The 11,263-nt window shown below is 38.8% G+C and overlaps 1 protein-coding gene and 1 non-coding gene across 4 annotated transcripts; one reads left to right on the top strand and one right to left on the bottom strand.

Annotated features, from left to right (window-relative positions):
• Nucleotides 1–501: 501 nt before the first annotated feature.
• On the top strand, nt 502–9,590 carry LOC117293845. 3 transcript variants are annotated; one of them, XM_033776304.1, is made up of 6 exons: nt 502–1,298; nt 2,192–4,017; nt 4,834–5,033; nt 5,925–6,120; nt 6,342–6,590; nt 7,782–9,590. In XM_033776304.1, the coding sequence occupies exons 3-6, from the start codon at nt 4,971–4,973 to the stop codon at nt 7,997–7,999; spliced, it is 726 nt and encodes a 241-aa protein (XP_033632195.1). In that variant the 5' UTR covers nt 502–1,298; nt 2,192–4,017; nt 4,834–4,970; the 3' UTR covers nt 8,000–9,590. The 3 variants fall into 3 exon arrangements, with proteins under 3 accessions (XP_033632195.1, XP_033632194.1, XP_033632196.1); XM_033776303.1 differs by having other exon boundaries at nt 502–1,658; XM_033776305.1 differs by lacking the exon at nt 2,192–4,017.
• On the bottom strand, nt 3,278–3,470 carry LOC117294080. Its single transcript, XR_004519502.1, has one exon. It is a non-coding gene; the product is annotated as a U2 spliceosomal RNA (small nuclear RNA).
• Nucleotides 9,591–11,263: the final 1,673 nt, after the last annotated feature.

The following is an 11,263-nucleotide window of genomic DNA, read 5'->3' as shown; positions in this document are numbered from 1 at the left end:
ACCACATGAAACCCTACACAGTGATAAAAACTAAAGGATCAATGATCACAGCACAACGCAAACAACACCGGATCACTCGCAACGTCTCGCGCTTCAAACGCATTAACAAACAGCCTCGCATTGAATCACACGAGTCAGATGAGTCTGACCTTGAGGAATTGCCAGACACACCTACACAGCCGCACGCACCACCAGCGCCACGTAGAAACCCACCCAGAGAACGCAACCCACCCACCCGCTTCAAGGACTATGCATGTACAGTGAAATAACTCAAAAGGACATGACTCTAACCAATCAACTGTCGTTGAACACTCTTTTTCATCAGTTGTGTTTTTGCATTTAAAAGTTAAAAGTTGTCGTTGAACACTCTTTTTCATCAGTTGTGTTTTTGCATTTAAAAGTTAAAAGTTGTCGTTGAACACTCTTTTTCATCAGTTGTGTTTTTGCATTTAAAAGTTATAAGTTAAAAGTTGTAAGTTAAAATTGTTTCAAAGTGTTTAAACAAAATGCATATTTGGAGTGACCTCAAGCAAAATGTATCTTCTCATGTGACTGTGCTAGCTTATACATTTTTGAAGTTCAAAAGAAATGTTTAAGAGAAAAACTCACTTGTCAAATCACAAGACACATACCAAGTAAATTTCCTTCATTTATTGTTTAATGTCATGGGCTCAATTCAAGGTGAAGAGGGATGTAGTGTTCATGCATCGTATTACTTTATCACAGGCGCTCCATACTTTATGTTAAGGTCAGAGGTCAAGTAAATAAACAAACAGTTCTATCATGCAACCAAAGTACTGGTGTCTGTCACTGCATTGATACTTAAGTTCATCGATCATCATCCAAGCTTAAACATTACAGTTACCGCAATGGTTACTGACAAGAAGGTGAGCTGTAAGAACATAGTTGTTGATTTTCTTGACAATCTGCAAGTAGAAAAAAAGACAAAAGCTGACTGAAGTAGTACCAACATTCAGGCAAACACAGACAGAGAAATCCAAGCAGAGATTTACAAACGACTGGCAAACAAACTCCAGAAAAAGGAAACAAAAGACAGACACAAGCTGGATCGGCTACTCAGATCTTGTGACACAGGGTCATTGGATATAAGTAAGCAGAATAAATTTGGGGATTTGGAAGTGAGTATACTTCAGACAGTAAAGGATATCATTGCTGGGAAGACTGTGGGTCACCAAATTTCCCATATTTGGTATGACGAGGACACTCCGCAGAAGACTACGACTTTTGAAGAGAAATGGGGGAAGTTACCGCAATGGTTACTGACAAGAGTGTGAGCTGTAAGAACAAAGTTGTTGATTTTCTTGACAATTTGCAAGTAGAAAAAAGACAAAAGCTGATTGAAGTAGTACCGACATTCAGGCAAACACGGACAGAGAAATACAAGCAGAGATTTACAAACGACTGGCAAACAAACTCCAGAAAAAGAAAACACAAGACAGACACAAGCTGGATCAGGTCACCAAATTTCCCATATTGTGTACTTTGGAAAGAGTTAGAACAACCTGTCAAAAGAAACGGGGAAAGTTACTGCAGTGGTTTCTGGAAAGAGGGTATCAGACGATGATCCAGAGGACTTTGACGTTTCAAAGTAGACTTCATCTGTGAAGAGTTCATACTTTCTTAAATATAACTCAATTGTAAGTGGATAAAATGTATTTCAAAAACAAAAGCTGAAGTTGCATTGAATTTTGTTTTTCTTCTTTACATGGTGTCAAAAAGTACAGGATCATGACAATAACTCAGTCTCTTTCACGCAAAGCGCGTTGCATGTCGATCACAACCGGCCCGAAACTGTTGCACACAACGTATACAAGGTCAAACTTTACCGGCAGTTGGCGAAGTAGATGTACATTTTAAATTTTTTGCTACTTCATAATCTGTTGAAGGCGTAATTAGTCAATCATTTAATGGTATTTTATTGTTCATTTCGTGGTATTTTGATGTTCATATCTTGAAAGAATCCACCCGCTGTAATCAAATTTCATGGAATGGAAAGGAATATTATCGCTCGGTAAAATTTGGACTGTTCCATTTCACAAGGCGAAGACGAGGCGAAGCCGAGTGAAATGGAACAGTCCAAATTTTACCTTGCGATAATATTCCTCCCATTCCACTATGAGCCACTCAATATTTGTATACTAATCTTCAACACTTCTTTTTCAATTCAAAGGTAATTCTTCACCATGGCTCCAAAATGGAAAAGAAGATGGTAACATCTATTTGGCTGTGAGCTGCAGTTTCTGCTATCACTGACAATAACAAGGAGCATTTAATAGAAGCAGTTATGAAGCTAAAGGGTGCGAAGGAACTTTTATTAAGGTAGTGAAGGAAGAATGCGAACAAGATATGTGCACCAGCTACAAAATCATGCTTCAGGAATTCATCACTCCAAGGTCTGACCAACTTCAGTTTCACAAATCAAATAGATGAATTGGAATTCCATGCACCTACTTTGCTTCTGCAAACCTTAGCAAAAAGTAAATTCTTGTCCAAAGTCACTGAGAAGAAGGAACAGACAATTATGCGTGTCTCACAAGCCATCAATTCCACTGCTGAGGCCTCTGCAGAAGCACATTACATTTGCTGGTCATGGCTTCAAAATGAATTCAGTGTTACTTTGACCTGTTCAATAATTTGCCGAACATGCAAACAAAGCGTAAATTTGAAAGAAATAACTCTCCTCAAACAATCATTCCTAGATATACTACAAAGAGCTGCTTGATTTATGATTATATTTTTTGATTTGATGATATTATAAAGGAGTATTACAAAAAGGCATAAAATAGTTCTCCATAAGAAAGAGCCGGTGATGATTTCTCTACATGCAGGCTGTTCGTAAGTTATTCTCACAAGATGACATCACCAGAATCATTGCTAGTGCCCAGGTCACTTCCGTCGTCCATAAAACAATTCACCGAGCTCCGACGGCGGAAGACATTGATCTCTTCTTGACTGGTTCCATGGACAGCGACCTCATTAACTCCAGCAACAGCGGGCAGATTTCAACCCTCTGGTCCCGGGGCCGTGCAGCAGCAAGGCGGCTCAAGATCAACGTCACTGGGTCTCTCTCTGGTTCAGTGATTACAAAGACAGCAGCTGGATCTGAGATTGGCCCCACAGTCATCACCACCGCCTTGCGTGCTGCATCCCGCTAAGTATAACAAACAGAGGTTAACGAACTGAGGTTCACATCCAAATGTTATCATTTAACTTGATTCATGATTCTATTTTTTGATTTCATTATTTCCCCATAAATGGGGAGTGGGCCGAATCCTGGAGGTAGTGCAATACCAGGCCAACCCGTGGCCAGGACGAGGCAAGCCCCTATTCCATGGCCCAGATCCAAAAATCAGTTTAATATACTGGCTGCTCAATGAGCAGCGTTTCAGATATTAAGCTGAAAAGAACAGATACTACACATGATCTTAGCCAAAAGGCCGAGAAGCGATAATGCATGAAAAGTTACGAAGGTAGTGGTCTTTTGTCAGTGGCTGGGACTCCATGGTTGTCACTTGTTTTAACATAAAAAACACCCCCAAAAATAGCTTGCCATTCAACATGCAACGCTCTTCAATATCTAGGGGAAAAAAGGGTATTTTACTCTCCATTCTCCACAAAAACTTGTCCATAAAAATGCTCCTTATTCCTAAAAACGGCAACATAAATCAATAAAACTTGTGAGAAATCAGTCAAGTTGCACAGCACTACACAGATTTCAGTAAAACACTCCCCTTTAAATCAATATTTTGTATTAATATTCATGAATCTACAGCAGCAGTGTACACAAATCCTGCACACAGAGCAGATTAAGGTCAAATTATTCACACATAGTGTGCATTTTGTACAAAGTACTGCAAAGTATTGATTGTGCGCATGTAATACAGTGTATCACACTTATCCTTTACACAGAGTGCAGTGTAGCTCCACCCACACACAAGGTCATTGATCCAGATCACACACACACAGCCAACAGGGGGCAGTTGTAAATTTTCCCTTGTAAGTTTGTTCAGGACTAGACTATAGGCCCCTATAGAAAATTAAAACACACCAGAAAGGGCAGCTTCAGTAGTAGCTAGCTGTGGCCATCCTTGTAGAGCAGGGGGAAGGGGGGGGGGAGGGGTGAATTAAAAACCAGATCCCCAAAAGCTCTGAATGGGACTCGGTGTGAATTGAAGAGTACTTCCTTAGTTGATAATGGTGGGGGTGGGGGGTGGGGGGGGGGATTCCATGGGACCCAATGATAGATCCCTCGGGGCCTCAGATTGAGTAGAAACACTAGGCTAAGTACTCTACCACTACTAAAAAGGTTCTAGTGTGAAATTAAAGGTACTATTCTTATAAAAAACAACTGAAACTAAAATAGTTAAATACATGCAGAGACGGATGTGTTCAAGAACACCAGCCTTCTTTTGAGACTTGGGTTTGCTTCAATGACAATAGTTGTATCAGTACAAGCATTTCTTACGACAAATTGTTTAACTCTGAGGAGGCAGCCTTTGAAGAACTCAAAAGCCAAGTCCAAGATGATCAGGGACCATCCAGAGCCACATCACACTCTACTAATATCTCAAAAAAGATATGATCTAGCCAAGCTGGTCGCAGCTGCAACAAGCATTGAGCCTACAGTAACAACTCGATCTTACCAAAGAAAAAAAAAACCTTAGCTAATTATCTTGTAAAACAGCAGCAGCATCATTTACAGAGCTAAAGATTCCTTTTTCCCTGTGCACAATTGGTGCTTATTTAAATAATTGGAAATGCAACAAAATGATTTTTTTAAAATCCTGCAATCTTGTGTGTGTGAAATAATAGATTAAGTGAGTTCTGCCAGATGTTACTGAAGGTGGAGGCTAAGGCAGGACCAGAGCTTCAGTGAGATTGTTCACAAGGGGAAGAGGAACACGTCCGGCTTCCACATAAACGGGACAGTTGATGATGCCGGCTACAACATGCTTGTCGAGCTAGACAGCTCCTTCCCAGGCTTCCATCTTGGAATCCTCGACATGCCAATGGTAAAGTTTAACAATTAAATATTGAGATGTAACTTCTGGGTAGTGAAAGACGTGTTCTTGGTGTGGCCTTAAAAAAAACTTACAAGAAAATCTGGATGAATCGTTTTCTTTCAATATCGTTTAGTATACATAAATAAGCAATTGTATTGAAGCAGCTACAAAAGTAAACTGAAATCACGGGCGGATCCAAAATTATTTTTTATGGGAGCTGAGAATCAAGATCAACTTTCGTGCAGTATTAAGTATACTGTGGGTAAGATAATGTGTTTTTACCCCCATTCGGGTACTTTTTGTAATACAAAACACAATGTCTACAGATTCAGATTTACATTAAACTTACACCGTTTGATGATAATGATAGTTGAAAGCAAAATTTTAGTTGCTGAGGTGCTGTAGTTTTTGAGAAATGAGTAAAACCATGTCATGGAAATACGTTTTTTTTTTTCATACTAAAATCATTTTCATCTCATGATCACCGAGGCGAAAATTATTTTCATGACATTGTTTAAATCAAAAACTGTTTTTTGTCCTCCAAAAAGTAAATAGACCCTTTAGCGATTTCTTTCGGAGGGTTATTCCAACTAAACCTCCCCCACATCCACTGATGGAAATACAAAATGAAAAGTTTACCATAATACGCAACAAATACATTGTATGTCATGTATAAGCTTTTGCCTTATAAAACCAAGTTGAAATGTCACTCAGAATGTATCCCGGTTTATTTGCACATAAAAAACATAGACCTACCAGGATTCATATAGGGAAAATGAAAGAAGAAAGGCGTCCACGAAGGTGTAACTGACTCGTTCCATGGAGTGATCAACACACTTTTTTCCCACACTGTAAGCCCCAAAAACTAAAAAGGACTTAAAAATTATTATTTTTCAACAGGAGTGGGAAGAGGCTCGTCTGGAAGCGTTTGTGGTGAACTTCACGTCGACAAATGTATCTGCAAAGCTCACCGGATACACATTGGTGATATTGTGCCAAGTACCCCAGCCACCCTTAGTCAACCGCATCTTAACAAATTGTCAGCAATTTAGTTTTGTTGCAAATTGCTTCTATCACATCAAAGGTCTAAAATCTGGTAAGTAACCATCCATTTTGTTCAAATGAAAACGGTTTTTGTTAAGGCACTGGGCACTGCTACAACGACCAATTTCAGCGTCCATATCTGCACCATATTCCATTGTTTGAGAGACTGGCTTATTACAGTAAATGCCGCATAGACTTTTTGCAGACATCCCCGATGATCTTTGCTTTATACCTTTTGATTGTTAATACATGTTCCATTTTCATTTGATGTAGATGAACCAGTTACAGACACTGTGTTTGGAATGGTGATTGCAAAGCATCAGCCGAATTCTAAAAAGATGGAGTGGGAACTGAACTCTGCAAGCTCGGGCAGTTTGATTATCTGTGATGGGGACGTCAAGTACAGAGGGGAAGATGGGTCGGTTGCAGATCCTCTTCAGAAGCCGCTGGATCTTTACAGAGAGATAATTTTGTCCTGCTCATCCCCTCAACAATGGGTGTTGGATGCATGCTGTGGAACAGGTATATAAGCACACAATGTAGTAGAATAGCTTTGCAAGACATTCTTGGTTTACAGAGCAAGGAACAGCAGAGCTTCAGGATAGGACCGAAAAGGCATGCTTGAAATTCGAAATGGTCACCGTAATTCACAATTCACAAGTATTATTTTGCTATTGAATGAGGCTTTAATGATGTTTGGCAGTACACTCAGTAAACCTCAAAATGGCAGATAAAACATGCAGTGGATGTGTTTAGTGCCATCTATATTAATAAAAGGAAGTAAAAACTTTTACTGGAAAGTATTTACTAAAACACTAAAAGTATCTACTTTTAATGAAAAGTAAATTCTTTTCTTTTTAGCACTTGCCTCCATGTGAAAAAAAAAAATGAGAAAATACTACGAAGTGATAGTAAGTACTGGTCCAAGGTAGCCCCAGAGCTACCTTGGACTCAGAATCAGAACTAAAAGGCTTATCTGAAGAAAAAACTGCGTTTATTAATGTTCCTCACAGGATAAATGTTTACGACCCAGCGAAAGACATCACTGAAATTATTAAAAAGACACATGCACAGTGTTTCACAATAGAAACAGTTCACAAAAACGCAAACGGCTTTTAAACAAATGTGATTATATGCTGATGATAAAATAAAACCGTTTTGTATCAGTTAAATAAAACAATTTTTTTCTTTCAATATACAGCTCTTCTTTTTCTCAGAAATGAATGCCTCGAAGTAATTTTAAAACAATTTAATGCATTTCAATAGAACGTTGTTCATACTATTATTAAACTTTTAAGTTTAAATTATACATGTTCATACTCATCTCTGATCTTCTCTAATAGCACTTTCCAGCCCCACTTTAATTTTCGATTATTATTGTGCTTTGGTCACTATGAAGTTTCAGAAGCTTAACAAAAACATGTTGGTTCTGGGGGTCCAGATGGGTCGTTTTCTCGGTGCAGGTTCTGGTGGATGTTCCATTCAAATGAGTTTACAAACCATTTAATAGGTCACAACTCCGAATGAATATTATTATTACTATCTATCCCTAAGAATGAAACCAATGATGCCTCGTAAGTGAACTTAATCACTGTAGCTCGCAAGCCTATGGAAACCTTAGAAAGGGTGCATGCTATGTGAACCACACGTTTATAGCAACAAAAACATTCAAATTTATTGAGGATTTTTTTATTGATTTTAAATGAACCACAGGTACAGGACTGATAGCAGCCTTGAAGGAGGCACGGAACTGTGTAGCAGTGGAAGAGGACTCTGCAAAACTGTTTCACTTGCCTGCAAGCTTTAACCAGCTTGTGCCATCTGCTGTTGGGAGGAAAAACGATGAGAGCAGTCCTGCACCTGGGCCTACAGATGTGTATGATTACGAATCAGACAGTAACCAAACCCTTCAATCAGACAGCAGTAACTAAGTCCTTTGTTATTCATGTATTGGTTCCTGCTAATTATTCCCTATTCCCCTGTTGGGGCAAAGTTGAAAAAGGAATGCCTAGTTGGGACGGGGTACATTTTTCACTTAGTCAGTAAGCCCGTACAAACATTACTGTGGACTTTCCATAATCTCCCCCACTCTTCCCTCTTAAATGAAGAGGGGTGCCAATTGGCACCCCTTATAGCCAAAGTGACTTTATGGTATGCCTTTTTGTATTCATTTTACTCTCTGTACATAGGAGTATAGACTCTTCATGAAGGGTGCCAATTGGCACCCCTCATAGCCAAACTGACTTTATGGTTTGCCTTATTCTATTCATTTTACTCTTTGTACATAGGAGTATAGACTCTTCATGAAGGGTGCCAATTGGCACCCCTCATGGCCAAACGGACTTAATGGTTTGCCTTCTGTATTCATTTTACTCTCTGTACATGGGAGTATAGACTCTTCATGAAGGGTGCCAATTGGAACCCCTCATAGCCAAAATGACTTTATTGTATGCCTTATTCTATTCATTTTACTCTCTGTACATGGGAGTATAGACTCTTCATGAAGGGTGCCAATTGGCACCCCTCATAGCAAAACTGACTACGGTATGCCTTTTTGTATTCATTTTACTCTCTGTACATAGGAGTATAGACTCTTCATGAAGGGTGCCAATTGGCACCCCTCATAGCCAAACTGACTACGGTATGCCTTTTTGTATTCATTTTACTCTCTGTACATAGGAGTATAGACTCTTCATGAAGGGTGCCAATTGGCACCCCTCTTGGCACCCCTCATAGCCAAACTGACATTATGGTATGCCTTTTTGTATTCATTTTACTCTTTGTACATAGGAGTATAGACTCTTCATGAAGGGTGCCAATTGGCACCACTCATAGCCAAACTGACTACGGTATGCCTTTTTGTATTCATTTTACTCTTTGTACATAGGAGTATAGACTCTTCATGAAGGGTGCCAATTGGCACCCCTCTTGGCACCCCTCATAACCAAACTGAATTTATGGTTTGCCTTTTTGTATTCATTTTACTCTCTGTACATAGGAGTATAGACTCTTCATGAAGGGTGCCGACTGGCAACCCTCATAGCCAAACTGACTTTATGGTTTGCCTTATTCTATTCATTTTACTCTTTGTACATAGGAGTATAGACTCTTCATGAAGGGTGCCGACTGGCAACCCTCATAGCCAAACTGACTTTATGGTTTGCCTTATTCTATTCATTTTACTCTTTGTACATAGGAGTATAGACTCTTCATGAAGGGTGCCGATTGGAACCCCTCATAGCCAAAATGACTTTATTGTATGCCTTATTCTATTCATTTTACTCTCTGTACATGGGAGTATAGACTCTTCATGAAGGGTGCCAATTGGCACCCCTCATAGCAAAACTGACTACGGTATGCCTTTTTGTATTCATTTTACTCTTTGTACATAGGAGTATAGACTCTTCATGAAGGGTGCCAATTGGCACCCCTCTTGGCACCCCTCATAACCAAACTGAATTTATGGTTTGCCTTTTTGTATTCATTTTACTCTCTGTACATAGGAGTATAGACTCTTCATGAAGGGTGCCGACTGGCAACCCTCATAGCCAAACTGACTTTATGGTTTGCCTTATTCTATTCAATTTACTCTTTGTACATAGGAGTATAGACTGTTCATGAAGGGTGCCGACTGGCAACCCTCATAGCCAAACTGACTTTATGGTTTGCCTTATTCTATTCATTTTACTCTTTGTACATAGGAGTATAGACTCTTCATGAAGGGTGCCGATTGGAACCCCTCATAGCCAAAATGACTTTATTGTATGCCTTATTCTATTCATTTTACTCTCTGTACATGGGAGTATAGACTCTTCATGAAGGGTGCCAATTGGCACCCCTCATAGCAAAACTGACTACGGTATGCCTTTTTGTATTCATTTTACTCTTTGTACATAGGAGTATAGACTCTTCATGAAGGGTGCCGATTGGCACCCATCATAGCCAAACTGACTTTATGGTTTGCCTTTTTGTATTCATTTTACTCTTTGTACATAGGAGTTAAGGGTGCCAATGGCCACCCTTCATAGCCAAACTGACTTTATGGTTTGCCTTTTTGTATTCACTTTACTCTCTGTACATAGGAGTTAAGGGTGCCAATTGCCACCCCTCGTAGACACTGTGCCTTGAATTGTTAATTCTTTGATTTTTATTACTTTGTACATAATCATATGAAAACATGTATTCTGAATGAACCCACTTCATTTTTGTTGAAACATTTTGTACTTCGCATCTAAAAAATACAAAAGATCGTTCAAGTGAAATTTTGGTGGATAATAAAGTGCAATATGAAACATTATTAATACTTTTGCCATTTTGTCTCTCCTTATTTCAAAAAAATATAGTGTTATGTGGTTAATCTATCGCAAAACTTATTTTGGAGCTCCAAGAATGAGTTTCAGTAAAAATGTAATACAAATGTTGCTTTGTTGAATTATAACTTGGGAAAATTTACTGAGATAGAGAAGCACAGACCTTAGTTACATATTTTCATGTTTCAATTTTGAAGGAAAAGTAGAAGTTTTTGACAAAGTTACATTTTAGTAATGCAAAATCTGTGCTTGAAGAGCTACACCGAGTTTGTGATTGATCAAAAATAAGAATCATTAAACCATTTCTTCAAAGTGTGATATTTTTCTGCGAAAATGTTAAAAATAATTATTTTTGTGCAAAACAGTATATTTTTCGTACAAACTACAAACAACTGTAAATCCAATAAAGACAAAGTGTTTCCTATTGTGTTATGTGTGCATGGGGCTGATTTCGAGCATCTTTTATATGTACTCAAGTATAAACACTTATTCCAGCTTTGGTATTGCTTCCAACCTTTGGAAGGTGACTGCATGTTTACTTTTATTTATTGTATAATTAATTGCCTAGTGTGGAAAAATTTTAATAGAACTGACCAGAACCGAAGTGATTAAATATCAAGTAAAGTTAAGTTTTGTTTCTCATTTGGCCGGGACACAATCGCCATAGATGAATAAACCAAGCAAATGCTGAAGTCGCCAAAAGTAAACGCGGCAAAGAAACAGCTACCATCAGTAGACTTCCGATTTTGTCAAATCCCTAGCTGCAACCGCGGCATCCCTCACGACAGCAAAGGCTCACATTGACAAGCAAATCACTTCTTCTCAGTCAAGACCATCTCACCGTCTACGTACCTACGAGGAAACTTTCGAGGAAAACTTGGAAAT

This window comes from Asterias rubens, chromosome 8 (assembly GCF_902459465.1).
Source record: "Asterias rubens chromosome 8, eAstRub1.3, whole genome shotgun sequence".
Lineage (NCBI taxonomy): Eukaryota > Metazoa > Echinodermata > Asteroidea > Forcipulatida > Asteriidae > Asterias > Asterias rubens.
Note: the sequence above shows the minus strand (reverse complement) of the source record. Positions and strands in the feature narration are given on the sequence as shown.